A 27,999-nucleotide genomic window follows, 5' to 3' on the forward strand; every position below is an offset into this window, starting at 1 on the left:
GGGATCTCGTAGTACTGACTGGGAAAACAATTCTATAAATATGTCAGTCATCCCTCAATCTATTAATCGAGTTCATTTCTGACCAAAATCTTAAAAGAATTTGCAAAGGGATTTGACAAATCAATCCTTTTTTTAAAAAAACCTTTTACCATGGAATTTTTCAAATATATTTTAAAAACTAGAGGAATCCTTTAATGTACTACCTAGCTTCAATGATTACCAACATATGGTCAATCTTGGACAAGTTCATTTTCAAGTTTATCTGAAGTGTAATTAGTCATTAACATCTGAAAAAGACAAATGAAGACAAAGTTTAACAGTTAGCTAACAGAGGTATTGTAGATAGCCCTGAAATAGATTCACATTTTTGTGAGCCTTCAGAGAGTGACAAAGGTGCAATTTCAAATCAGGGTAGACAGGATGGGTTAAAATCAGTATTATTGGGTCAATGGGCTACAAAACTGGGAATCATTGAAGTTAAGTAATTTACAGCATATGAAGAATAAATTTCAGATGGATTAGAGCTCTAAATGTAAATTTAAGCCTCCAAGAGAATTAGAAAAAGTTATAGGGGAATTATAGATTAATAATCTTGGTGTTAAGGTCTCCCCAAGCCATCTAAGAATGATAAATCTGATTACATGAAAACCTTAAGCTTCTACAGAGTGAAAAAAAAAATACTAAAAGACCAGTTACAGACTGAGAGAAACATATCACTCATAAACCAGGCCAAGGAGACTGGACAAACACGAAACGTGTATTGCTTATCAATCAGGCCAAGGAGACTGGAGATGTCAAGTAGGAGGTATGTTTTGGAAAATACTTTCCACGTACAGGATAAACGGCTTCCCACGTCGTGTCCCAGAAATCGATTAGGGGATGGGATTTGGGTAATTACTTTCTTCTCTGTTTTCCTGATTTTTTTCTTTTTTCTTTTCTTTCTCTCTTCTGTTTTCCTGAAATTTTTCTTTCTTTCTTTTCTTTCGCTCTCTTTTTTACAACGTTGCTGTGTTTGTAATTCACATTTAAAATTCTGTAACGATTAAATTGGGGGGCGGCCTTCCCTTGCTTCCTGGAGTGTTGATGTTTCAGCGGCTTTATTTTGAGTTTACTCGTGGAGGCACCCAGGTTTGGGGCTTCCTTTGTGTCCCCAAGACACCTATTGCAGAAGTGAGTCCTAAGAGGTAGAACACAGATGCACGCGCAGAGCTGGCTGAAGCAGTGCGGAGCCCGCGTGACAGGAGGCTCGCGCGCTAACACATCAGCGCCCTTCCTCATTCCGCTTCTCCTCATCCTCTCTCCCAGGGCCACCCGCACCATCACTCATCCCATCCGGTCATTCCAAGTCACACGCAAGAGTTCGTGCCCGGCGCGCGCGTCAGCCTAAGGCGCGCGTCTCCACTTCCGGGGCCCGCCGGGGAACGCCCTTGCCCCGCCCGGTCGCTTGTTGTGTTGTCATCACGTGGCGTGGGCGGGCCCTGACGACAAGGGGAGGGGAGGGACGGCGCAGGCGCAGAAAAGGGGGCGGGGGACTCGGCTTGTGTTGCTGCCTGAGAGCCGGAGACAGTCCTGCAGCTGCCGCAGCCCTGCCAGCCGCCTGACAATGTCCCACCTAGTCGAGCCGCCGCCGCCCCTGCACAACAACAACAACAACTGCGAGGAAAGTGACCAGTCTCTGCCCCCGCCGGCTGGCCTCAACAGTGAGTGTGGGACCGAGGGCTCGGTGAAGGGGATGGGGGAGGAGGAGCCGCCCCAGCCGCCGCCGCCGGCGCGGCACGGGAGGCGGGAGGAGAAGGCAGCCCATTGGCCCAGACCTAGGATGTCCGGGTGACTGACAGCTCCCGTCACCTGTCAGGAGAAGGGGCGTCTGCCTTCCTCCGGGCCTCTCCGGTGCCCTCTGGGGTCTTGGGCCCGAGGCCTTTTGGGTTCGCGGTCCAGGATTGGCCGGGGCCTCCCCGGTGTGGGGGGGGTCGGGGCGGGGGCGGGCGCGGGCCTGGGGGACGAGGAGGCCGGGTGGGAGGAGCGGGCCGCGGAGGGGACGTGGGCCGGGATGGGACGTGCGGCTGGAACGCCGGGGGATGGACGCGCAGGAGCCGGGTGGGGCGGGCTGCGGCCGCGGGACGTGTCAAGGATCAGGTGTGCGGGGCCCGCGAGCGGGCAGCATCTGGCGGCCGCGGGAGCCCCCAGCGAGCATTCCTTTGTTGCCACATGTTCGTCAGGAAAATTCGTTTGCTGGTCTAGGGGTGGCTTCAGTCACGTGTGGGGTGAGAGGCTGTGCCTTGCTTTTTCTTTTTCTTTCTTTCTTCTTTTTTTTTTTTTTTTTTTTTTTAGATTTCTCGAAGTTGCCCAAGTAATTTTTTTTTTTAAGCGATGGGGTTGTGTGCCCAGTAAACCTGAGAGCAGCCTCCTGAACCACCCAGGACTGCACACGTCAGGGAGTCTGGGGCCATGCATTTAAAGAAACGGAATGAAAAACGCAGTCTGGCAGTTGAAAGTCAACAGGCAGGGCTGATGGACTACCCAGGCCAGGGGCTTTTCTTAACATTTCTGCTGCTCAGACGTGTGGTCCTCAGATTTTTCTCAGGCGTTGTGAGAGCCAGGAGCCTTCTTGGAAGGGTTCTTGCTTAACGTTTCTGTAATTCATCTCTTGGGAAAGAGGTAGTGGGGGCGGTGAGCATGTGGCCAGACTATGTCTTTTCAAAACCACTTGGATGCTTAAAGGTCGTGCAGCATCTTTCGTAAGAGGGAGGTGCTTCCACTGTGGCCTGAAGATTATTATTCCAGGGAAGACAGTTGCAGCCCTCACCAGGTAGGGATGGAATTTGGATGTTTGAAGATGGATGCTGCTGCTCCAGGTTTTGATGGGTTAATTCCCAAGACCTTTAAGTGTCCTATATTCCAGAATGTAAAATGGTTATATTATTTCCCGCAGCAAATTAGGATGAATGTATTCGTCTTTAAACATTATTTGTATCACGTTCATAGGCAATTTTATTTGCCCGTGTTTAGCATACTCTCTTGGATTTTAGAATGGGAAGAAACTTCAGATCTAGCTAGTTGCCTTCTGTTGTTTACCAGTAGAGAAACAGGTCTTGATTAAGGGGCCTTGTCCAAGTTCACAACCAGCTGGAAGCAAAGCAGAGGTGCTGATATTCAGCCTGTCCAGTGCCCCTTTTTTTTTTTTTTTTTTTTTTTTGAGTTGGAGTCTGGCTCTGTCACCTACGCTGGAGTATAGCTGCATTTTCTCAGCTCACTGCAACCTCCGCCTCCTGGGTTCGGGGATTCTCCTGCCTCAGCCTCCCAGCTAGCTGGGACTACAGATGCCCGCCACCCACCCGGCTAATTTTTGTATTTTTAGTAGAGACAAAATTTTGCCATTTTGGCCAGGTTGGTCTCAAACTCCTGACCTCACGTGATGCGCCCGCCTGGGCTTCCTGAAGTGCGGGGATTACAGGTGTGAGCCAATGCGCGGGGCCTCTTTTCAGGACTTCCTTTCAGTGGTCCAGAACCAGGCTTCTTTTCAGTGGTCCTGCTGGTGTATGCGTCTTATTTTGTCAGTGTGTTATTCTACCTGATGCACAAAGGTGACCCACCTTGTCTCTGGGTAGTATTCTGTTTAATTGTGTAATTTTCTTATGAGTGAAGATACTTGGTGTACATGATTTCACTGAACGCAAAGGGATTTTCATCTTCCTTTGACCCCTTTAACAACAACACAAAGGGCTAAGCCAGGCAAGGCATGGTGGCTCACACCTGTCATCCTAGCACTTTGGTAGGCCGAGTTGGGTGGTTCACTTGAGGTTAGGAGTTCGAGACCAGCCTGCCAACAAGGTGAGAGACCAATCGCTTCTCTACTGAAAATATAAAAATTAGCCTGGCATAGTGGCAGGTGCCTGTAATCCCAGCTACATGGAGGCTGAGGCAGGAGAATCGTATGAACCCGGGAGACAGAGGTTGCAGTGAGCTGAGATTGTGGCACTGCACTCCAGCCCTGGTAACAGAGCAAGACTCTGTCTCAAAGAAAAAAAGAAAAAAAAAAAAGGGCTGAGCCATATGTCGTTGTTTGTCTTGGTGTCTTACAGACCTATGACGAGTTTGATGTCTTTGACCAGTTTGTTCCTGCTTGGTTGACGTCGGGTCTTCCAGAGGCGGAATTACACTCAGGCTGCATGGGATATCAAAATGTTGCTTTGGGAAATCTGCTAGATAGTATTTTATGTGGGATAGGGTGAGCTTCCTGAAAAGCTTTTAGATAATGCCGTATTTAATTACTCCCCTCTTGCCTCTTAACTCTGTTGGTTTTTTTAGCTCATTACACAACACTGGACTGAACAAAACAAGAAGCCTCATTGATTCCTTGAAGTGATTTTTGGGTACTGGGCAAAACAACTTAGGCATCTAGTACTGTCCAAATTGCTGATAAGTTGAAGTGCTTTGTTGGGTAAAGTTGCACAACTGAAAAACAGATGAAATGTACAGATTATCTTGGGTTTGGGATTTTATCTTTGGTTCAGGGGTCAAAGCAGAGTTCCAATAGCAAATTATTGAAATATTTGAATAGTGAAGTATTTCTGTGATTTTTTTTTTTTTTTTTAAGTTTACCGCTGTGAAGAGACTGTTCACTTTCATTACAAATTACAGGGCAGATACCCAAACTCTTGCCAAGTCAAAAGGATGTTGTCCAGTTTGTTTTATTGTTAAGAATTCCTAACTGTTAAAAAAAAAAAAAGTTATTAACTATTAACTTCCTTAAGAATATTTGAATAAGATTCAATGAGTAAGGAAAATCATAGTAGTAGTATAATTCTTGTTGAGACATATAGCCTTTTTTTCTTTCCTTGTTTTTATTTACTTTTGTTTTTATTTTTGAGATAGAGTCTTGCTCTGTCACCCAGGCTGGAGTGCAGTGATGCAGTCATAGCTGATTGCAGCTTCCACCACCTGGGCTCGAGTGATCCTTTTGCCTCCGCCTCCCAAGTAGCTAGGAGTACAGGTGCACACCCCCACACCCGGCTCATTATTTTATTTCTTGTAGAGATGGAGTTTCACTTTGTTGGCCAGGCTGGTCACTGGCTAACTTATTTTTTGTAGAGATTGAGTTTTGCTTTGTTGCCCAGGCTGGTCACAAACTCTTTTTTTCTTTTTTTAAATAAATCTTTAACCATAATGTACTTGCTTTCCTGTTTCAAGAGTGCTCTTAAGGCCTTCATGAAGTGTCACTGCCTCATAATAATGTTTTGAATAGCTATATAACTTGTGTGTACAAAAAGACAACTTTTTTTTTTTTTTTTAAGAAGAATGTCAGTGACTCTTGTTGGCCTGGTCTGGATTTCAGCCTCAGATTGGCCTGGTCTGGATTCCTTTCAATAATGAATGAAAGGCTTTGAGGAAAGAATGTAAATATAATGAAATATGAAAAGAGTTCCATGTGGGACTTGAAAAGTTAGGGGGGAAATTGAGGAGAAATACTCTTCATTTTCCCTCCCCATGTCCCAAAGCTCCTCTCTTCCCCTCATTGCAAGAGAATGAGCAAGTGATTATAAAACTGTAAAGATGATGCAACATACATTAATGAATGTAATCACAATGATTAAACCACCCTTCACAATCTGTTACATTAGAGAATGGAGAAGTACTCACAGAGGTTTCTCTGAGTCTCTTAGTCATTCCCAAAAACCCAAACCAGAAAGTATCGCATGTCGTTGCATAGTTTGTACAAATTGGCATAAGGAACAGCTCTTACTTAGTTTGTAGTCTAAATCATAGAGAAGCTTCCAGCTTTTAGTTTTCAAGCTTGATTGTTAGGAAGAGAATTCACTCTGTGGTTTTCTACTTTGTATTGCTTGGACAGCACAAACTTCTTATCTAGCACTGCTTCCTTTCCAAGTAAAACCGGACTTTGTGAGAGTTGGTAGAGTTAGAACGCTAAGAAATTCTGAGTTTGTAAATCAGGAACGAATCAGGTGATGGGAAAAAGACATGTTGTTCATCTGTTGAGGAAGACAGATTTGCTCTTTTATGTGTTACTCAAAAGATTAATATGTAGCCTCTTAATTAATGCCCATGTGTATAACTTTCTCTGCAGCACTCTGTATTTCCATAGATGATATTTTTGAAAGAAAATTACTGAGTGAAAGGAAATTACCCTTTTAAGGCTCTTAATACCTATTGTCAAATTATTCTCCAGAACGTTCACTGAAGCACTGCTTGTAATAACAAAGTATTAGAAACAATCATCTCAGTAGTGGTTAACCATTGCCATTTAGATAATGGTGAAAGTACGATATATCCTTCTAAAAGATGAGATGCAGTGCAGTTGTTCAGAAGAATTAATGTCAGTGTGTATTGATAGGGAAGACATCTGAAAAACGACTTACAGATTATGTAAGTATGTGTGTATGGTACACTTTCATTTCTTTATAAAAACAAAAGCGAAAACAGACCTATATTTCATTGAAAAAAAAAAAAAAAACTCTGAAAATCTCCATGTGAAACTCAAAAGTGACTCTTTTGGGTGTAGGAATGGGAGGTCAGGAGAATTGGTGATTGTAAATCTTATGTACTGATTGTTTACATTTTCTAAGAACGCGTTTTTGCAGTAGGGAATGGTTTTTATATGATACAGGATATAATTATAGTAGCTGAAACTTTCTTAGGGAGCTTTCTTATTGTTCTACGTGCTTTAGTCATTTAATCCTCCTGACAAAGTCTTTGAGGTAGATACAGTTATCTGTTATATAGATGGGAAAACTGAGGCTGTAAGTACCCTGTGCAGGGTTGACAGCTGTGACTGAGAGTGTGAGCCTGGCTTCAGTTTCTACCCCTGACCACAGTAGACCAGCATATGGCAAGTACAAATGGTGCCTTAAGTAGAAATGCTGTCAGTTATGCCACAGGGTGTGGAGGCCACAGCAGAGATCACTTTTACTGAGCTTTTCTAGGTATGTGTCTCTGTTCAGGTTTCTAAAGTATATTTTAGATTATGATGGCTTATGCTTTTTTTTTTTTTTTTTTTGAGACGGAGTTTCGTTGTTGTTACCCAGGCTGGAGTGCAACGGCGCGATTTTGGCTCACTGCAACCTCTACCTCCTGGGTTCAAGCAATTCTCCTGCCTCAGCCTCCTGAGTAGCTGGGATTACAGGCGTGCGCCAGCATGCCTAGCTAATTTTTTGTATTTTTAGTAGAGACGGGGTTTTACCATGTTGACCAGGATGGTCTCAATCTCTTGACCTTGTGATCCACCCGCCTCGGCCTCCCAAAGTGCTGGGATTACAGGCTTGTGCCACCGCGCCCGGCCTGGCTTATGCATTTTTAATGAAGAAAATAGAATCCAGACATTGATTTGAAAGTCCTTCATAAAAGTAAAAACCAGGCTGGGAGCAGTGGCTCATACCTATAACCCCAGCCCTTTGGGAGGCTGAGGTGGGAGGATTGCTGAAGTCCAGGAGTTTGAGACTGACCTGGGCAATGTAGGAAGACCCCATTTCTACCAAAAAAATAAATAAATAAGTTAGCGGGGCATGGTTGCATGTGCCCTATAGTCCCAGCTTCTTGGGAGACAGAGGTGGGAGGCTTGCTTGGGCCCAGGAGTCAGGCTGTGGTGAGCTGTGATTGTGCCACTGTACTTTCAGCCTGGGTAACAATGCAAGACTGTCTCAAAAAAAAGGAAAAGAAAAACAAGTAAGGACCAGAAAACCTGGTATTTTTTGTTACACCCTTTTTTCTCTTTGATCATCTACTTCAAATGAGTATTTATTGTATTTTAGGGAAGACTGGCTTCCACAGAGACCCATCTGGAACTCCTGGTACCTTAGATCTGCCTCTGTCAGAGCAGCTCTGCATTTTGGTTTGTTTTATTGTGTGCATTGGGCTTCTACACAAGAAGAACTGCTCCCATTGGTTTAAAAATAAGTTTGAAAATCCTAGAAGCAGTAGGAGTCAGAAAAAAACCTGTTTTTCATATGCATATTCTCTCCCCCACCCCCTTTCTCTCCAGTTGAAATATTTTGCAGAGCTCTAAATTTAGGGATGCTTTTGGCATATTTCTTATACACTCCAGAGGCACTCGAGTGAGTTCAATTATCTTCAGTGTTAGGTCTCTCTTAGCTTTGCTAGTTTTAATTGCTAATCCATTTTGAGTTCTCTCTGGTCTGTGTCCATTTTATGTGTGTATAGAATGAGGCCACGGAGATGTTGTAGAACTGTGTCGTTTGGCAGCAGAGTCCTAAGGAATCGGTGGTGATTATGGGATGTTGGTAGCCGCTGGGGCTGCCTCAGATGGAAAGCAAAGGGTTCTAAGTATAAATGTAAATTCTACTGTATAACTGATGTCTTCCATTTACCAGCACTTGATACTACTAAATCCTCACAGCAACCCTGTGTTATTAATATCTCTGTTTTACAAATGAGGAGGCTGAAGCTGAGGTCACACAGGTAGACAAGAAGCGATGGGTTCAGATTCCCAGCCATGTCTACCTGAGAGCTTTCCTTCTTACAAGGGTGATGTTGATTTCACTCTGGATCTGGTATAGCCATCGCCACATTTAGAGTGCATTTTAGAATTTGAGCCAGTTTTGATGATTCCTTCATCTTACTGACAGAACTCCTTGTTTATTCCTGGAACTCTCTAATGCTTCTGCTGGGAGTTTAGAGGGATGGCCCCACCAAGCTGCTTGGTTACATTTTCTAAAACAAAATTTATCGTAAGAAATGGAGACTGGGACGGGTGGCTCACACCTGTAATCCCAGCACTTTGGGAGGCCAAGGTGAGCAGATCACGAGGTCAGGAGTTCAAAATTAGCCTGGTCAACATGGTGAAAGCCCATCTCTACTAAAAATACAAAAATGAGCTGGACGTCGTGGTGCATGCCTGTAATCCCAGCTACTGGGGAGGCTGAGGAAAGGAGAATCGCTTGAACCAAGACTCAGAAGGAAGAGATTGCAGTGAGCCAAGATCGCACCACTGCACTCTAGCCTGGGCTGCAGAGCCAGACTCCATCTCAAAAAAAAAAAAAAGGAAATTATTAACAAAGTATACCACTGTCTCTCTTTGCTGTGAAGTTGGTTATGGCTACGGTTAACAATTATTTCAATTCTTTTACTTATTTTCTTACTGTTCTTTTGTAGAGACAGGGTCTTGTCATGTTGTCAAGGCAGGTGTAAAACTCCCGCACTCAAGCAATCCTGGTGCCTTAGCCTTCCAGAGTGCTGGGATTACCTGTGTGAGCCACTGTACCTGGCCTCACCTCTTGTTAAAATTAAAACGCCTTAATACTTTTAGCAGACTTATTGGGCCAATATTTTCAAGACCTATGCAGAATTACCAGTGCCACTTCCCCTTTTTCTGTGGCTCCACCCCTTCAACTTTTTGCCCAAGAAAACATTAGTGTTTGCCTGTAGCTAATATGCAGTTGTTTCTGCCCCCAAATCAACAGGGCTTAATGAAAACTCTAGAAAGTAGGAACTCGTGGGAGAGAAGAGAAAAAAAGACAAGTTCACAAGGTATGTTTAGTGTATAAAAAAGGAGAACGACTAGAAAGCACAGATATAAAGGAAATGAAGAAACCAATCAGTGAGATAGAGCTAAAGCTTTTCTCTGAATTTTTAGCATTATCACCTGGTTTTGTTAACCAGCTGCGTTAATTTTATGCTCCTGATTTGTGCACAAATTGAAATTCTTGCTACTGGATTTAAGTTCCCTCTCTAGGAGTTTCTCCGTTGTTTGCACTAAGGAGGATATAGTTGCTAATTTACTTAGATGACCTTTTCTGAAATTTCTAATTGATAATACTTATTGTTTCATTTATGAATCAGATAAAGCTGAGTAGCTTAGGTAGACTATGAAGAAAGTGTCTCTGTGTGTGTATGTATACACCAACTGAAATGTTAAAGGTGGCCGGGCGCGGTGGCTCAAGCCTGTAATCCCAGCACTTTGGGAGGCCGAGGCGGGTAGATCACGAGGTCAAGAGATCGAGACCATCCTGGTCAACACGGTGAAACCCCGTCTCTACTAAAAATACAAAAAATTAGCTGGGCATGGTGGCGCGTGCCTATAATCCCAGCTACTCAGGAGGCTGAGGCAGGAGAATTGCCTGAACTCAGGAGGCGGAGGTTGTGGTGAGCCGAGATCGCGCCATTGCACTCCAGCCTGGGTAACAAGAGCGAAACTCCATCTCAAAAAAAAAAAAAAAAAAAAAAAAAGTTAAAGGTAAGTAGCCTGTCTAGTAAAAAAGTAGCTATTTTTTTTGAAAAGCAACCTCACAGTTTTCAGTAAAGTGTTATTATGAAGTAAGGTTTAACAAAAGAGAAAATTGGCCGAAAAACACATTTTCCAAGATGTTTTAGAGTTTCAGTTTCTTCTCAGCTGATGGCATGAGCTATTTCAGGAACAGAACTAAATAGATGTTTACACTTTTATTACTCTTTATTTTCTTCAGAATGCTTTTGCATTTCGTTTGAGGAGAGTCAGAATTCTTATCTGGATTCACCATATTCACATCGGTGTTTACGTGACAGATTTCAGTTCTGCTGTGGTTAACTTATCTGACTTGTCCAACAGGTTCCTGGGTGGAGCTCCCCATGAATAGCAGCAATGGCAATGATAATGGCAATGGGAAAAATGGGGGGCTAGAACACGTACCTTCCTCATCCTCCATTCACAATGGAGACATGGAGAAGATTCTTTTGGATGCACAGCATGAATCAGGACAGAGTAGTTCAAGAGGCAGTTCTCACTGTGACAGGTAAGTGAGATCCATGTTTTGGTGGAATTCAGGACACAGGTGGGTTACAGGGCTCATTATCGCTAGGAAAAATTTATTTGCTTAAATCTTCACTTGGCGAGGCCGAGCACGGTGGCTCAAGCCTGTAATCCCAGCACTTTGGGAGGCCGAGGCGGGCAGATCACGAGATCAAGAGATCGAGACCGTCCTGGTCAGCATGGTGAAACTCTGTCTCTACTAAAAATACAAAAAAGTAGCTGGGCATGGTGGCACATGCCTGTAATCCGAGCTACTCAGGAGACTGAGGCAGGAGAATTGCCTGAACCCAGGAGGCGGAGGTTGCGGTGAGCCGAGATCGCGCCATTGCACTCCAGCCTGGGTAACAAGAGCGAAACTCCGTCTCAAAAAAAAAAAAAAAAAATCTTCACTTAGCAAAAATGCCTCCTGATATATTGCAGTGTAATATATATTCCACAGTTACATATGTTGTGTTTATATCAGACAGCTAATTGACAGGTGTTCCAGTGCCCACGGTTTTTCTCCAGATTGTCACTTTTCTTAATCAGATTACAGTATTTTTAGCAGTTTATCAGTTTAAAACTCAGTGGCATCAATACTAATTCATAGAATTAATCTGACTTTCTCCCATTTTCCTTTGAGTCCCTCTTTTACAGATCACAGACTGCCTTGAATTAGTTACCTCTGTATATATCTGTCTTCCCTTCTAGATCTTGAAGCTTCAAAGGGCAGGGGCCATGTTTCATCTTTATTAGCTTCACAGTAATGGTGCTGGCACGTAGTAGACACCAAGTAAATGTTTGACTCATAGGACAGGTTGATTCACATTATAGCAATATTTGCACAGTTGGAAGCGCCAACCAAGGTCTATAAAGGTAGTTTTGAAGCCCCTTCTCCTTTCTCAGAGATGTTTTGTTTCAGACCATTTTTCTGTATTTGACCCGAGGAAACTAATTCCGTGGATTAAAGACTGCTTATGGTGAAAGAGTAAGATTACAGTGAGATATATGTGTGGAATGAAACCAGGTTATTATGTTTTAGTGTAAGCTTTTCAGAAGGGCTGAATGTTCAATGACATTTACAAAATTCTTGTTTCAGTAACAGCTACACTGTTAGCATTTTGGGGCACCGGATGACCTTCTGGGTAGTTGTTAACTGATGTTAACCATTTAGCAAACACACAGGAAGCAGATTAAGGAAACGTTGAGGAACGTAAACAGTGATTATCTTTAGGGATGCAGTATGGGTATTTTTCTTCTTAACATTTGTGTATTTGGTAAAAATTGTGTATATTGCACATATTATTACTTACCAGAAGAAGTGAAAAGGAGAAATGAGTTAAATTATATTCCAACTTCCTGAGTGGCTTATGATCCACTAATGTTGCCAAGGCAGCTGGGGGACTGGTTTTTTGGCTCTGTGGCACACTATGCACCCCCGCCACCCCCATGTCATCCCTGACTTGTCCCTGTGCTTCTTAGAGCCTGGGATGGCTCTTGTCATAAGCAGAACACAGCAGATGGCTCTCTTCTGAACAGCTTGCCCTTGATTCCAGTAGCTAGAGCATTAGTCTGTCTTTCCGAATGAAGATTTATGTTTATATTATGGAACTTGCTGATGGGTTTCTGAAGTTTTCTGCTTGTTATGGCCTGTCAGCAAGGCTTTCACTCTACATTCCAGTGCATGGGCCTTGATCATTGATACCACAGTGTCCATTAGCCTGTTGTTCACATGGTGGTGTCATTGAGCAAAGAAAAGTCACCTGCTTACCTGTCTGTTCATCCTGTTTCATTTATAGTGCAGTTACACATGTGACTAAATATGCGTCACGCTCCCATGATCGTGTGTAGGTTGCGAAAGCATGTGAAAGGAGGCATGGCAAGTGCTTTTGAACACTTACCTACCCCTCATCTTATTTATCTCCAGGCCCTAGATTCACGGTCATCTTTCAGAGAATGCCTAGAACTCGAGTGTGCAACAGTACTCTTCTGGGATGTCTGACTAACACGCTTTACCATTGAAGAGTGTCGTCAAAAATCATGTCATTTGAATTGCCATGAGTCTCTGTATTTGAAGTCATTGGGAAGTGTTTCTTGTTGGGGGGAAAGTTTTAGGGTTGTTGGATATCAGTCCTAGAGCTGATTTATGAGTCTTTTTAACTGAAAAATTATTCCATAGAAGTATTTGTACTGCTGCAGGTGTTGTTAGCTGGGAACCCAGTGTGTTCTGCTTTGCGTTCCACCCTGTTGCAGGTGTTTTCGCCTCAACGGCATCCTAGATTCACCCAGGGAGCTTTTAAAAGTGCCAGCACATGGACTGCATCTCAAGAATTTCTCATTTTGGTTGACAGGGCAGGGTAGAGACATAACAATATTTTAAAAGCTCCCCAGCCGATTCTAGTATGTGCCATGGGTGAAGCTCTAATGCATTCCAAATTATTTTAGGAGGAATAAACACTTTAGTGAAAAGGTTGGTGCCAGCATGAAGAAGCATACAGAAGTCGAGTAATGCTTCCATAGGATTCTTGACTTTGTCACCCTGCCTGCCTTGACCTGGTCAAGGCTGTGTAAGGCTGACCCTTAACTTAATGTGTAGCTGTGAAGCTAACGGTGTTAGGATCACAAAGATAGTCAACTGAGGCCAGTAGAAGTGCCCAGTTCTGGTTGACTCTTGTGCTAGTTCAAGACAGAAATTTCCGAAACATATATGATGTTTGATATAGAACCAGCTTTTCCCTTTTCTTGTCCCTATTTAAGAATCCCCTATGTCAATTATACCAGTCTAAAAAACTCCTAGGCCTAATTTGTCTGATAAATTTCTGATGATCTTACTTATTTCTGAGTCAGTCTCACCAGCATCTCTGTACGTTAATTAACATTGTAAACATACATACTCTTGGTAACTTCAATAGTTAATATCTATTCCTTTCAGCAAGTTAAGCCCCAAATATTTTTTATTTCTATTTTAAATTTTTGGGGGACGGTATGTGTATGTAGTGAGGGATTCAGTGACTTTCAGTGTTACACAAGGAATCATTGATAAACCTAAGAACTTAGTTAGCACATTCTGTTCGTCTCTTATATCAAGTACAGTTTGTGATTATGCGGTTTTTGTGTAAAAACTTACCTATAAATTTTTATAGTTCTAAAAATATATTCTCTACAGTCAGAAAGATTTTATATTCATATATAAGCTTATATAATTCACTATCAAATATCTCAAAGCAGATATTTCTGAAATAAGTAAAATAGTGGTTATCAAAGTTGTTGGTCTTTATACACTTTTACATTCTTAAAAATAATTAGGGACCCCAAAGGACTCGCTTGTGGGTTTATATATTTTGATATTTAGTATATTAGAAACTAAAACTGAGAAAGTACATATTCAAAATTAATACATTCTAACATAAGTTTTTTTAGTGAAAATAACTATCTTCTGTAAGTCCGCCCAAGTTAATAAGAATAGTGGCATTGTTTTACACGTTTACAAGTCTCTGATACCAAGCCTATTAGGAAACAGCTGGCTCTCATCCGCTTCTGCGTTCTAACTGTTGTACTATCACACATCATGTAGCCTTCGGAAAATTCCATTAGACACTCATGGGAGAATGAGAATGAAAAAGGCAAACAAATCCTACTAGTATTACAAAAGGAGCTCTAACCTCAAAGACCCTCTGTAAACATCTTTGAGAACTACCTTATGCACTGTGAAAACTATGGATGGTGAATTATTTAATAAGAGAACTTTGAGAAAAGGAACTCTAAAGTTCCCGAATTTGAAGATTATTTTACCTTTAATGGACCAAAGAGTAGATATAAGAAAATGTGACAGTTTGTGTCTATAGGTAGTATTTCCTTTGCACATTTTTCATTTTGAAGGAATTCATTACTACTGAAAAAAGGCAGAACATTCTGGGTGTAAGAATGCTCAATTTCGTTTGGTCCTTTAATATTACATAAAATTTTCTTGTATGGCGTTATGGCAAATTTTCTGATTTGCTTTTTCGAAGCCATACTGCTATAATTTTTAATTTTCTTATTTCTGGTAGAGACTAAGTCACTTGACAAAATGAGAATTAAACGTAATAGCTAAATTTTTTCTCTTCTAGCCCTTCGCCACAAGAAGATGGGCAGATCATGTTTGACGTGGAAATGCACACCAGCAGGGACCATAGCTCTCAGGTATGTGGGGGGGATTCTGATTTACAGTGAACAAGAAAGATGCACATTCTCTAAGTGTGTTTTGCTAAAATATATTAAAGAAAAAGAAGACTTTTAGGAATAGTTTGAAGCTGTTACTGAATTTCTGATTTTGGAATTTATTTAGGATTATATAGTTCTTGCCACACTCCTTTACAACTAAGGATTTTGGACCCTGTCATTCTAAAAGAATTGGAAAATTCTTGTCCATAATGAAGCATGCCAATATGCCATGCTAGTTTCTTTTTTTTTTTCTTTTTTTCTTTTTTTTAATTGAGATGGAATCTTGCTCTGTCACCCAGGCTGGAGTGCAGTGGTGTGATCTCGGCTCACTGCAGCCTCTACCTCCTGGGTTCAAGCGATTCTTCCGCCTCAACCTCCTGAGTAGCTGGAACTACAGGTGCGCACCACCGTGCCCAGCTAATGTTTGTATTTTTAGTAGAGACGGGGTTTTACCATATTGTTCAGGCTAGTCTCAAACTCCTCACCTTGTGATCCAGCAGCCTTGGCCACCCGAAGTGCTGGGATTATAGGCACGAGCCACCATACCTGACCTACAGGCTAGTTTCTTGAGTTTCTAAATAGAAAAAACTGAGACAGAGGCTTTAAGACCACAGAATAAATGAAAATGAAGGTTGTGTTACAACTAGGTGTGAAGACTTTTTTTGTGTGCCTGAAACCAAAGCAGTGACTTTTGAGATAAATTTCCAGAGGCAGACATAAAATTTATCTAAATTATGCAGGATTCCCCAAAGATAAATATAGTTTACTAGGAGTTGACATTGTTCGGAACATAGATGGATATAGTATTACAATCTTACAAATGTTTGTATTATGAAACTTAAAATATGGAAAGTATGTAATTGTTGCTAATGATTTAGAATACTCATAGCCAGCCTTTAACTTTATTGGTAGGTAAGATTACCTAAAAGTGAGGACCAGAACCATTGTCTTTTTCTTCTCTATTTCAGTTGCTTGAAAAATAATGAATCTTCAAATGAGTTGCAACAGAAACCTCGTTCTGTGGGGTTCTCACGGTGCTGTGTCCGTGTCCCTTGGCACTAGAAATACTCTGTGTATCTTAGGTCCATCCAGTATTGTTTCTGAAGGCCACAGAATTCTTCATACTGACTATGCTCTGTTTTTGCTTTTCTCTGAAATACTGAAAATGTATGGATTCACACAAATTTATTTTATGATGAGCTGTATACTTACAGAGAAGCTCACAATAGCAGGCTGTCGTGTAGTAAGATGATCTGATAGGAGCATTTGAGTTGCTGGCTTCTGCCTCTCAATTTGGCCACGTGCAGTAAGCTCTAGCTGATGTAGAAGAAAGGATATAAAGTCTCCTTGGCAGAAAGTGTTTCAAGGAATCCAAGAGAGAAATCAAATTCTTTGCTGTGGTCTTTCCTGAGGAGGATTTCTTCAGTCCATATATCACCTTTTACACAGAAACCTTAAAGTTTAGATTAGCATTTTCCAAAATGTGTTTTCAAGAATGTTTTTTCAAAGGGAAGTTCCATAGGACAGTCCTGAAGTCAAATAAATGGAAAGGAATGCAGCCCCAGGTTCCCCACACTCTCACCCTAGTAGTCACATGAGTACTTCTGACCGTTCCTGCAGTAAAGAAATTGTTACAGTTTAAGCTGGGCATGGTGGCACTTGCCTGTAGTCTCAGCTGCTTGGGAGGTGGAGGTGGGAGGATCCCTTGAGCCCCGGGAGTTTTGAGTCCAGCCTGGGCAACATAGCAAGACCTTCTGTTTCGAAGAAAAAAAGAAAAGAAAAAAAGAAATGGGTTTAATTAAACCAAGTATTTACGAAGCTTATCTGACCTTAGACTTTCTTCTTCCTCTCGGCATACATTTTTCCCTTAAGAACTTAGGAACCCTGTGGAGCACTTTGGCAAATGCTTTCCTGGCTCATGGAGTTGCAGATGTACAAGTAGGCTTGGCTGAATATTTACACGGAATTCTAGAGCTGAATGCATCTACCCTAGAATTCCAAAGAATTATTGAAATTCAGGAAAGAAAATGTCAGGTTTTTGGCCTTTGGTAGGTTTGCCAGTGTTGATCCCTTCACAGGAACATATTCCTGAAAGAACATGGGCTGTCATCAAGAGGAGGTACTTTATGTTGACAATTAGATTCAGTCAGTTCTCTTTCAACAAAGGGAAGAATTTGGAAAGGCAGTCTCACTCCTATGAGAGACATTATAACAGTTGAGTAAGACTTAATAAGGGAGCTGTCAGTAGGTATAGTTTAAACTTTCAAAAAGCCTTTTACATTGCCTTTTTAAAATGGAAGAAAGAGTAATTTAAAAATTAATTACTTTAGGATTTAGGAAAATAGATTTTCTTCATGAATTAGAAGAAAGAAGTTTATGGTTAGGAAACTTAAAAAGGCAGTTAACAAATGACTGTTATTGTGCTTGATCTTATTGAATGTTTTTATATATGTTTATAAGGAATATATGGCCTTTTCAAGCTTTTCCAGGATGAGGAAGCAAAGTCACTAACAATAACTAGATATGTTTTAGGTGCTTGATTTCTTTTTTAAAATGTTTCTCTCTCTCTCTCTCTCTCTCTCTCTCTCTCTCTCTCTCTCTCTTTCTTTTCATTTGAGACAGGATCTCAGGGTCTTGCCTTGTCACCCAGAATGGAGTGCAGTGGTGCAGTCATAGCTCACTGCAGACTCTGATTCCCAGCTCAAGCAGTCCTTCTGCCTCAGCCTCCCTAGTAGCTGGGACAACAGGCACACGTTACCATGCCCAGTTAATTTTTAAATTTTTTTGTATAGACAAGAGTCTCGATATCTTAACCAGGCCAGTCTCAAACTCCTGGCCTCAAATGATCCTCGTACGTCGGCCTCCCAAAGTGTTGGAATTAAAGGCATGAGTTACTACTTCCAGCTCTCTTTTAATGTTCTAAATCTAGTGAAAGCAGTGATATTATCCCCATGGACAAATGGAAAAAGTGAGGCTTTGTACTAATGACTTATCTAAGATCACAAAGCAATTCAGTGTTAGAGCCAGGACTGAAAGCAGGTCTGAGTCTGTGGCCCTTGTTCTTTCTACTAAAGAAAGTAAATAAATTCAATTGATTACAGGAGAGTGCACAAAGCCATGAGGATGAACTGAAAAATGTCTGCTGAGTCATGGTATGGGAAGCCTAAGGTAGTGTGCACTTAGAAAAAGATCATGAGACTTTTGGGATGATCATCCTCAAGAGTCTCAGTTCTGTATCAGAAAATAGACTCTAGATTGTTTCTTCACTTGATCTTAGCTTAGCCAAAACTCTGAGAAACAATATAGATTATTTCTTGAAGATACTCTGCATTGTGTTTCTGGGACCAAAAATGCCAGCACAATGCTGGGTGTTATTGAAAAATGATCCAGACTGAAAATGTCCTCCTTTTCCTCTTTTGTAAAACTGTGATATATATCTGTTCATAAGTCATGGTATACAGTTTAACTATCCATATTTAGAGAACAAAGTGACCTTGAGGTGGACCAGAGAAGGAGAACTTAAATGATTAGAAAATAACTCCATGTGAGATAATAGGCTAGAATGATCAGAATCGTCTTTGTTTTTGTTTTTTTGTTTTTTGTTTTTGAGACAGAGTCTCACTCTGTCACCAGGCTGAAGGGCAGTGGCATGATTGTGGCTCACTGCAACCTCTGCCTCCCAGGTTCAAGCAGTTCTCCTGCCTCAGTTGCCAAGTAGGTAGGATTACAGGTGTGCACCAAAACACCTGGCTAATTTTTGTATTTTTAGTAGAGATGGGGTTTTGCCATGTTGGCCAGCCTGGTCTCAGCTCCCGACCTCAAGTGATCCACACACCTTGGCCTCCCAAATTGCTGGGATTACAGGTGTGAGCCACCGTGCCCAGCCAGAATCTTCTTTGAATAGATGTAGGTATAGAGAGAGGATTATTGATTTTAAAAGCCCAAAGCTTATATAATTAGATTAAGAGCATTTTTACCGTATTCTGGACTTCCAGGAATTGGAAGGCAGTTTAAAACCTGAAAGTGGCGATTTTAAGATTAATAAATGGAAGCACAGAGCAGTAGTAAATGAGGAAAGCTTACCACTCTCAAAGTGTTAGGATAAGTTGAGAAACTTATCTGGAGTTCTTTCTTGTTTTGTTTTCTTTTTAAAACACTTGTCCAAAGATAACTGCTTCACTCCGCTGAGAAAATTCTATCCTCTTGAAAAAAAAAACTAGAGCGTAAAATCTTGCTGCGTTTTCATTCTGTCAGAAATTACGAAATACTAACTTGTTAAATCTTTAAGCAGCCTCACAGAGAGACCTGCTAGGCCAAAGCAGGAAGCTAAACAGAAGCGACCTGCAGTGTATTGAGTGTAGTCAGATACTGTGTGCCCACCAACCGAGCTGCAAGGAAAGTTTAACAATTGATTGTTTTTGATTTGGGATGATTTCAGTGCTACTCCAAAGAGCCAACTCATGATTCTGAGTAATCTCAGTAGCCAGTGGAAAGAGCTTAATCCTAAATGCTACATTGTGTCATTCTGTGGAATTTGCCAAGTTCAGCAGAACTAGATAAGAATGGTACTAACAAGAGCAGCAGACACACACAGGGGTTTTACTTTGCCCTCTCTGAAGCTCCTGTCTTAGGGTAGCTATTTCACAAAGAACTAGACCTGTCAAAAAAGAGTGATGTGAATATGCCAGACTCTGCATTTCTTAGCTGCTTACTGACAGAGTGACACCTCTGGTCAAAGAGTGAATCCTAGTCAAACAAAATAAAACGTCAGCATGTTTCGTTTGAGACCCTTGGGTTTGGGGTCATAGCATGACATTTCCTAAAACGGAATATGGCCAGGTACCATGGCTCATACCTGTAATCCCAGCACTTCGGGAAGCTGAGGTGTGTGGATTACTTGAGGTCAGGAGTTTGAGACCAGCCTGGTCAACATGGTGAAACCCCGTTTCTACTAAAAATATAAAATTTGGCCAGGTGTGGTGGTGGGCGCCTGTAATCCCAGCTACTCTGGAAGCTGAGGGAGGAGAATCGCTTGAACCCAGGAGGCAGAGGGTGAAGTGAGCCGAGATCACGCCGCTGCACTCCAGCCTGAGACTCTGTCTCAAAAAAAACCTGAATAAATAATACAGTATCATTTTTATGATTTTTTTCTTCCCTTTGGTTCTTTTAAAAGGGGGGCATTTGGAAATTTTAATTGTTCTTGGCCTAAAACTTTAGGTTATCATTAGCAATTTTTAAAAATCACATTTTTCATTTTATTTGATATGACAAATGTTAAATTCTGACTTGACTTATTATAGATTATTCCAAAAAACTTGTCTAACTTGGTTTTAAAACCTTGGAAAATGTTTGTATAGCAATTTGTCCTAAAAATACAATTTCCTCCCAGAGAGTAAAACCTCGTGCTTAACAGCAGGGCCTCTCAACACGTGTTTTGGGGTTTGAATACTGCCCCTGCCATGTATTGGGTGTGAAACCTTAGGCAATTATTTACTCTATGTCTCAGTCTCCTCATCTATTAAATGGGATTTTTAGTAATTCCTGTTTTTGCAGGGTTGTTGTTACAAGGTAAAAGTTAATGCATGTGGCTGGGCGCAGTGTCTCATACCTGTAATCCCAGCATTTTGAGAGCCTAAGGCAGGGAAGATGCCTTAGACCTAGGAGTTCAAGACCAGGCTGGGCAACACAGTGAAACACTGTCTCTTTAAAAAATATGAAAATTAGCTGGTTGTGGTGACACACCTGTAGTCCCAGTTATTTGGGAGGCTGAATGGGAGGATTAATTGAGCCCAGGAGTTCGAGGTTGCAGTGAGCTATGATTGTACTCTGGCCTGGGTGACAGAGGAGACCCTGTCTTCGGAAAATAAAACAGGTTAATGTATGTAACACACTTGGAATAATATTTGTCGCTTTAAGTGCTCAGTAAATACTATTGTTTGTTTCCTCATCACGTCTCTCACTTATTTTTGTTTTACTTCTCATCACTTTATTTTTAGCATATCCTTTTAAGTATATTTCCTTTTATTTTTTTAAATTAAGAAATTTTGTTTTTCTGAGACGGAGTCTGTCACCCAGGCTGGAGTGTAGTGGTTGGATCTCAGCTCACTGCAGCCTCCACCCCAAAAGTTCAAATGATTCTTCTGCCTTAGCCTCCCAAGTAGATGGGATTAAACACGGCTAATTTTTGTATGTTTTTAGTAAAGATGAGGTTTCACCATGTTGGCCAGGCTGGTCTCCATCTCCTCACCTCAAGTGATCTGCCCACCTCAACCTCCCAAAGTGCTGGGATTACAGGTGTGAGCCACCCTGCCCTGCCTACTTATGAAAACTTTAATTGCATGTAAAAGAGAATAATACAATGGAACTCCATGTAAGTATCACCCAGATTTAACTCTTTTATGGAGGTTTTTTATACTTCCCTTAGCATTACATCCCAAAATGCAGTCTTTTCCAGTTCCTACTCTGTGCTTAGATATCACAATAGCAAAGCTCACTCAGGTTGTTCTAAAGATATTACAGACTCTGATCTTAGATTATTTTTCATCATTATTTAGAAAAACAGCATGTTGCTTAGCTAAAATTGCTGATGCACAACCTTACGAGTTTAGTATATTTTCTGTCTAGATTTGTCTTTGTATTAGGAGGAATTGGTCTTCCTTTTTTTTTTTTTTTTTTAAGTTTGAATTATTCTTTACAGTCTGAAGAAGAAGTTTTAGAAGGAGAGAAGGAAGTTGAGGCTTTGAAGAAAAGTGCAGACTGGGTGTCAGACTGGTCCAGTAGACCCGAAAACATTCCACCCAAGTGAGTTCACACATATTTCTTGTCAGTGGACACAGCGGATTTGCACATGCTTACAGGCGGTGGGCCTGGTAACCCCTACGATATGTTCAGCAAGTGACATCTGCCTCTGAATTTCTTTGTCAGGGAGTTCCACTTCAGACACCCTAAACGTTCTGTGTCTCTAAGCATGAGGAAAAGTGGAGCCATGAAGAAAGGGGGTATCTTCTCCGCAGAATTTCTGAAGGTGTTCATTCCATCTCTCTTCCTTTCTCATGTTTTGGCTTTGGGGCTAGGGTAAGTACTGGTAAATTCCTGAAGTTTTTTTCATTCACTTTATCCTCATATTTTATTTTCAGATAAAAGAAACGTATGCGAAAGCAGTTTTTATTGCTTTACTTTCCTTGTTTTAGTGCAAATAAGATGAACTTAAGAATGATTAAAGTGGGTACACAGTGGTTCTACAAATAAGCATTTTTAATAACAGTAGGGTTTTTTTTTTTTTTTGCTTATTTAAAAAATAAGATGTTTGGCTGGGTGCAGTGGCTCGCGCCTATAATCCTAGCGCTTTGAGAGGCCAAGGCAGGTGGATCACCTGAGGTCAGGAGTTTGAGACCAGCCTGGCCAACATGGTGAAACCTCATCTTTACTAAAAATACAAAAATTAAATGAGCATGGTGGTGCATGCCTATAATCCCAGTTACTTGGGTGATTGAGGCAGGAGAATTGCTTCAACCCAGGAGGCAGAAGTTGCAGTGAGCCAAGATCATGCCACTGCACTCCAGTGTATGTGACAGAGCAAGACTCTGTGTCTTGCGGGGGGGAATAAAAAGGTGGTGGTAATATTAATCCCCTAGGTGATCATTTTTAAGTGAACTCTTTTGTGATTGATTTTTCTTTTTGAGTTTTGTTTTGTTTTGTTTTTTTTTTTTTTTTGAGACAGAGTTTCACTCTTGTTACCCAGGCTGGAGTGCAATGGCGCGATCTCGGCTCACCGCAACCTCCGCCTCCTGGGTTCAGGCAATTCTCCTGCCTCAGCCTCCTGAGTAGCTGGGATTACAGGCACGCGCCACCACGCCCAGCTAATTTTTTGTATTTTTAGTAGAGACGGGGTTTCACCATGTTGACCAGGATGGTCTCGATCTCTTGACCTCATGATCCACCCGCCTCGGCCTCCCAAAGTGCTGGGATTACAGGCTTGAGCCACTGTGCCCAGCTTGAGTTTTGTTGTTTAATATTTAATTTTGAGTAATTTATGAAGTAAACTAATCTTTAGCATATAAATTTTGTGGTTGATAAAGTACTTTTTTTCATTTGGGAAAATACATGATTACATTGAATTGTTTTTTAATGAAACTAGTAGGTTGATTGGCGCTATTTTTTTCCTCTTTAAACTTTGTAGTATTTTCATTTTGCTAAAATCAACCTCATGTTTACCTGTAATTCATAAGTTTTTCAGCCACATGTTTTAAATAAACTGCTTTTTTTCCTTGATTTAAACAATTGAGGAATTACTTCTAAAAGATTTTAGAGATTAAACAGTAGCTGTTATTTTTTTTTTTTTTTTTTTTTTTTGAGCTGGAGTTTTGCTCTTGTTACCCAGGCTGGAGTGCAGTGGCGTGATCTCAGCTCATCACAACCTCCACTTCCCAGGTTCAAGTGATTCCCCTGCCTCAGCCTCCTGAGTAGCTGGGATTACAGGCATGCGCCACCACACCTGGCTAATTTTGTATTTTTAGTAGAGACGGAGTTTCTCCATGGTGGTCAGGCTGGTCTTGAACTCCCAACCTCAGGTGATCTGCCTGCATTGGCCTCCCAAAGTGCTGGGATTTGTGATTTTTTTCAAGACATATGTTAGGCTCTAAGCATGCCCAATGGGTCATTTTCCGTGTAAGGTATGCAGAAGGTGGGCCATCCTTTTTCTTCCCTTCAAGGAATTGGAGAGAAAATCTCTCTATTGGAGAGAGATTCTCAGTCATGACCTCAGAAATGCACATACAGCTTTCCATACACCCTTTTTGCCTCTCTCGGGTGTTTGATCTGCTTTTGTGAGGGCAAGGACAGTAAACACAAACAGCGACCTAGAAGGGGTTTGTGCAGAAGGGAGCAATGTGTGACCTTTGCATGGGGGTTAATTTGGGGCAGGAGTAGGAGTTTCGTACGTTGCTGCCTCTACAGCAGTTCATTGCCCATAGGTGGTTGGTTTCTGTACCTTGCCCTCTCTCTTTCAGTCATCTTCAGATTGTCTGTCTTGCTTTAAGTATAGCTATTTCTATAGATGAATGTAAAAAGAGGTTTTAAAAAGTTGGTTGCTTTAATTGCACTGGAGGTGGAGCTAGTTACATATTTTCCTTAAGTTCCTTTCTAGTTTTGCTGTTGAAGGGGCCAAATACTAGCTTGGCATAAAAAAGTATCACAAGGCCCCTGATCCTTACGAGTTACTAGTAAGAGCTGTCTTTAAAGCACTGGTAGCTTTTAAGGTTTTTGGTTTTTGTTTTTTTTTTTTGGTCCTACGTAGAGCACCAAAATAATTTCACATATTAGTATAGTTTTATATCTGAAATGTCAGTAGAACCTTCTGTCTACCAAAGAGGAACATCTCTAAGGAGGTAGGCTGCTTTCTTTACTCTGTGGAGGCATCTCTTCTCCCGGGCTTTACTTTGTCTAATCACTACCCCTTGACTTTCCAGCCCCAATTTAATGAGTAATCATCTAAAACCAGTTTGACTGGGCTTGTGATTGGTTTAAGAAAGTCAGTGGTGATTTCATGGTGTTTGGGGAGCGGTGTCCATAAACCTTTAGAGCCTTTTACAAAGACTGAAGAGTTTAGAGTTTAGCCTGTGGACAAGCTGGTGCAGAACTGTTGAAACAGGTGAAACATGATGCCTCTGCTTCCTTTCAGCATCTATATTGGAAAGCGACTGAGCACACCCTCTGCCAGCACCTACTGAGGGAAAGGAAAAGCCCCTGGAAATGCGTGTGACCTGTGAAGTGGTGTATTGTCACAGTAGCTTATTTGAACTTGAGACCATTGTAAGCATGACCCAGCCTACCACCCTGTTTTTACATATCCAATTCCAGTAACTCTCAAATCCAGTATTTTATTCAAACTCTGTTGAGGCATTTTACTAACCTTACACCCTTTTTGGCCTGTAGGACATTTTAGAATTTCTTAACAGAGTTTACTGTTGTTTAGAAATTTGCAAGGGCTTCTTTTCCGCAAATGCCACCAGCAGATTATAATTTTGTCAACAATGCTATTATCTCTAATTAGTACCACCAGACTAGACCTGTATCATTCATGGTATAAATTTTACTCTTTCGACATAACTACCATTTCTCTCTTAAACTGAGATCAGGTTAGCAAATGATGTCAAAGAAGCTTTATTTTCTAGTTGGTTTTTTCCCTCAAGACAAAGACAAGTTTCCCTAAGATTGAGTTGATAGTTCTTAAAAAGAAAACAAACAAACAAAAGCAAGACACAAGGAAAAAAACATCCTGGGCAATAAAAAATTATTTTAAACCAGCTTTGGAGCCACTTTTTTGTCTAAGCCTCCTAATAGCGCCTTTTAATTTGTAGGAGGCAAGCTGTATAAATGATAGGTATGAAATAGAGTAAGAACTAAAATACATCAGCAGATTTTCATACTAGTATGTTGTAATGCTGTCTTTTCTATGGTGTAGCATCTTTCTGATAAGGAACGTCTCAGGCCTAGAAATATATGAAATTGCTTTTTGAGATTTCTGTGTGTGTGTTTGGTATTTTTTATGTTAATTAGCTGCATGTGAATTTTTCGTGACTTTCTTTAAATTTTTAAAAAATTTTTTATTTCTTTATTTTTTTCCTCTCTCTAAGAGGCTTTGGAATGAGTTCCAATTCTTGATGTTAATACAGGCTTCTTGTTTTAGGAAGCATCACCTATACTCTGAAGCCTTTAAGCTCTGAAGAGAATTGTTTCAGAGTTATTCCAAGCACTTGTGCAACTTGGAAAAGCAGACTTGGGTTGTGGGAACAGTTGACAGCATTCTGAAAAGATGCCATTTGTTTCCTTCTGATCTCTCACTGATTAATGTTTACTGTACAGTCTTCCCAAGGTGATTCCTGCGACTGCAGGCACTGGTCATTTTCTCATGTAGCCGTCTTCTCAGTTATGGTAAACTTCAAGTTCAGAACACTCAGCAGATTCCTTCGATGATATGCTTGTTCGTTTGTTTCTAAAATGTGAAGCTTTAGGACCAAATTGTTAGAAAGCATCAGGATGATCAGTTATCTCAAGTAGATGTTCTTGGATTTCAGAACATCTAGCATGACTCTGAAGGATACCACATGTTTTATATATAGATATTCCTGTTTATGATAGAGACGTTGCTATTGACTATTTAGAGAACCATTGTTAATTTTAAAACTAGCAATCTGTAAAGTGCATCAGGTCAACTTGAATAAAAACACTATAACAGCCAGGTTTGCCAGTTTGCAGGAACTATCTAACTCTTCTCTCTCACATCAAGGTTTGTAAAATTGATGTGTTATAGTGGAAAATAACATACAGATTAAACAAGAAAATTTTTATCTTTTTTCAAGAACATAGCTGGCTATCTTTAAGAAAGATAATATATCCTAAATAGTTTTCCAAGTAATTTTCTTTTTTCTTTCTAGCATTTGATGTCTAAATAATTTTGGACATCTTTTTATTAGACCATGTTTCTGTCTTACTCATAAACCGGGTCACACTTGATTTGCCTTCTATAACCTATTTATTTCAAGTGTTCATATTTCAATTTCTCTGGGAAGAAAGTAAATCTGATGGCTCACTGATTTTTGAAAAGCCTGAATAAAATTGGAAAGGCCAGAAAGTTAGGAGCACTGAACAGCTAAACTGCTACAGTATGCAGTTTGTATTAGAATTGGTATTACAGGAGGGAAAAGAAAAATTGTACTTTACATGAAAGTGACTTCTTACAGCAAGTGTGTTGTGCTCTTTCCAAGTTCAGTAGCAATTCTGTCAGTAGTGCCATTGAACCTGGGTATATTTATGATTTCTTTCTACGTTAAACATAGTGTGCCCTTTTTCTTAAATTAGCAGCGAAATTACGGAATATTACTTAAAACATGAATACATCATCACGGTAGCATTTATTATGAGAGCATGTAGTATGTTTCTATAGCCCTAACACATAGGATGAAGACTTACTTTTACTCCTACTCAGATTTGTGTTGAATGAAGACATTGTGGATTAGAAAGGAGAATTCAGCAGTTAGCAGTTGAAATTGTGAGATTTATGTTTAAAAAGCTTTACACCTGTTTACAATTTGGGAACAAAAGGCAGGCTTCATTTTTCATACGTTTGATGAAAACTGGCTTAAGCTATTTTGTAAATAGAATCAAGAGCAAAACTGCACAGACTTGCACATTGAAAAGTGCAACAAGTTCCCGTGATTGCAGTAAAAATACTTACTGTTCTAAAAATGAGAATTGAAAACTTAGCCAGTCGGATGAGTTTTTACATGAACTCGTTGTGGAAATTATCGGAATTAACTGAGCCAAAGTGATTATGCATTCTTCATCTATTTAGTTAGCACTTTGTATCGTTATATACAGTTTACAATACCTGTATAACTTGTAGCTATAAACATTTTGTGCCATTAAAGCTCTCACAAAACTTCTTCTGTCAGTATATCATTTTTCTGTCAGACGTGTTGCCTGGGAGTTTCGGGCGATGGGGCCTCCCTGCCTGCACGCAGCCTTCCAGTCATCTGGTCCCCCAGCAGTGGAGTTCCTCACAGTACTCGGGGTGTGAACGGTGTTCCTGTGGGGAAGGTCACCTCGTTTGTGAGCATTCGTGAATGCCTCAGGACTGTAGCCTTCAGAGCATTGCCTCCAGGTAGTGGTAGGAGGGTGAGTGCTCAGGAAGTGCAGGAGGGACGCGGAGTGTGCCCTGATGGGAATGGTGGTGGGGACACCTGTGAAAGTGGATCCAGAAGAAACTGAACGTTCCACGTGCCTGGAGAACAGGATGGATACGTAGAAGACTGAAAATGTAGGTTAGTACTGAACCTAATTGAAATGTGTGTGCCCTTCCAGGGGTCGCACTTTATCATGTAGTCAGTGGGATACCTTTGGGGGTTTACTTCTTTTAAATGGAGGTGATTTAAGATGTACATTTTAGACAGGCCATCTGGTGAGGAGAGAGTACTGGAGAAGATCAATCAGTTCTCTAGGCGAGGAGCTAGGTCATGCCCTGGGCTGTCACCCTGGGTTTGATAAGGGTGGGCTTGGTA

At 41.0% G+C, this 27,999-nt stretch overlaps 1 protein-coding gene across 2 annotated transcripts; it reads left to right on the plus strand.

Annotated features, from left to right (window-relative positions):
• The first annotated feature begins 1,538 nt into the window (after positions 1–1,538).
• BNIP3L (BCL2 interacting protein 3 like) lies at positions 1,539–27,383 on the plus strand. 2 transcript variants are annotated; one of them, XM_039461028.2, is made up of 6 exons: positions 1,539–1,700; positions 10,559–10,742; positions 14,848–14,920; positions 21,639–21,742; positions 21,866–22,015; positions 24,621–27,383. In XM_039461028.2, exons 1-6 carry the CDS (start codon positions 1,604–1,606, stop codon positions 24,667–24,669), a joined length of 657 nt encoding a protein of 218 aa, XP_039316962.1. In that variant the 5' UTR covers positions 1,539–1,603; the 3' UTR covers positions 24,670–27,383. The 2 variants fall into 2 exon arrangements, with proteins under 2 accessions (XP_039316962.1, XP_039316963.1); XM_039461029.2 differs by lacking the exon at positions 1,539–1,700 and adding an exon at positions 7,375–9,501.
• The last annotated feature ends 616 nt before the right edge of the window (positions 27,384–27,999 follow it).

Source organism: Saimiri boliviensis, chromosome 13 (assembly GCF_048565385.1).
Source record: "Saimiri boliviensis isolate mSaiBol1 chromosome 13, mSaiBol1.pri, whole genome shotgun sequence".
Lineage (NCBI taxonomy): Eukaryota > Metazoa > Chordata > Mammalia > Primates > Cebidae > Saimiri > Saimiri boliviensis.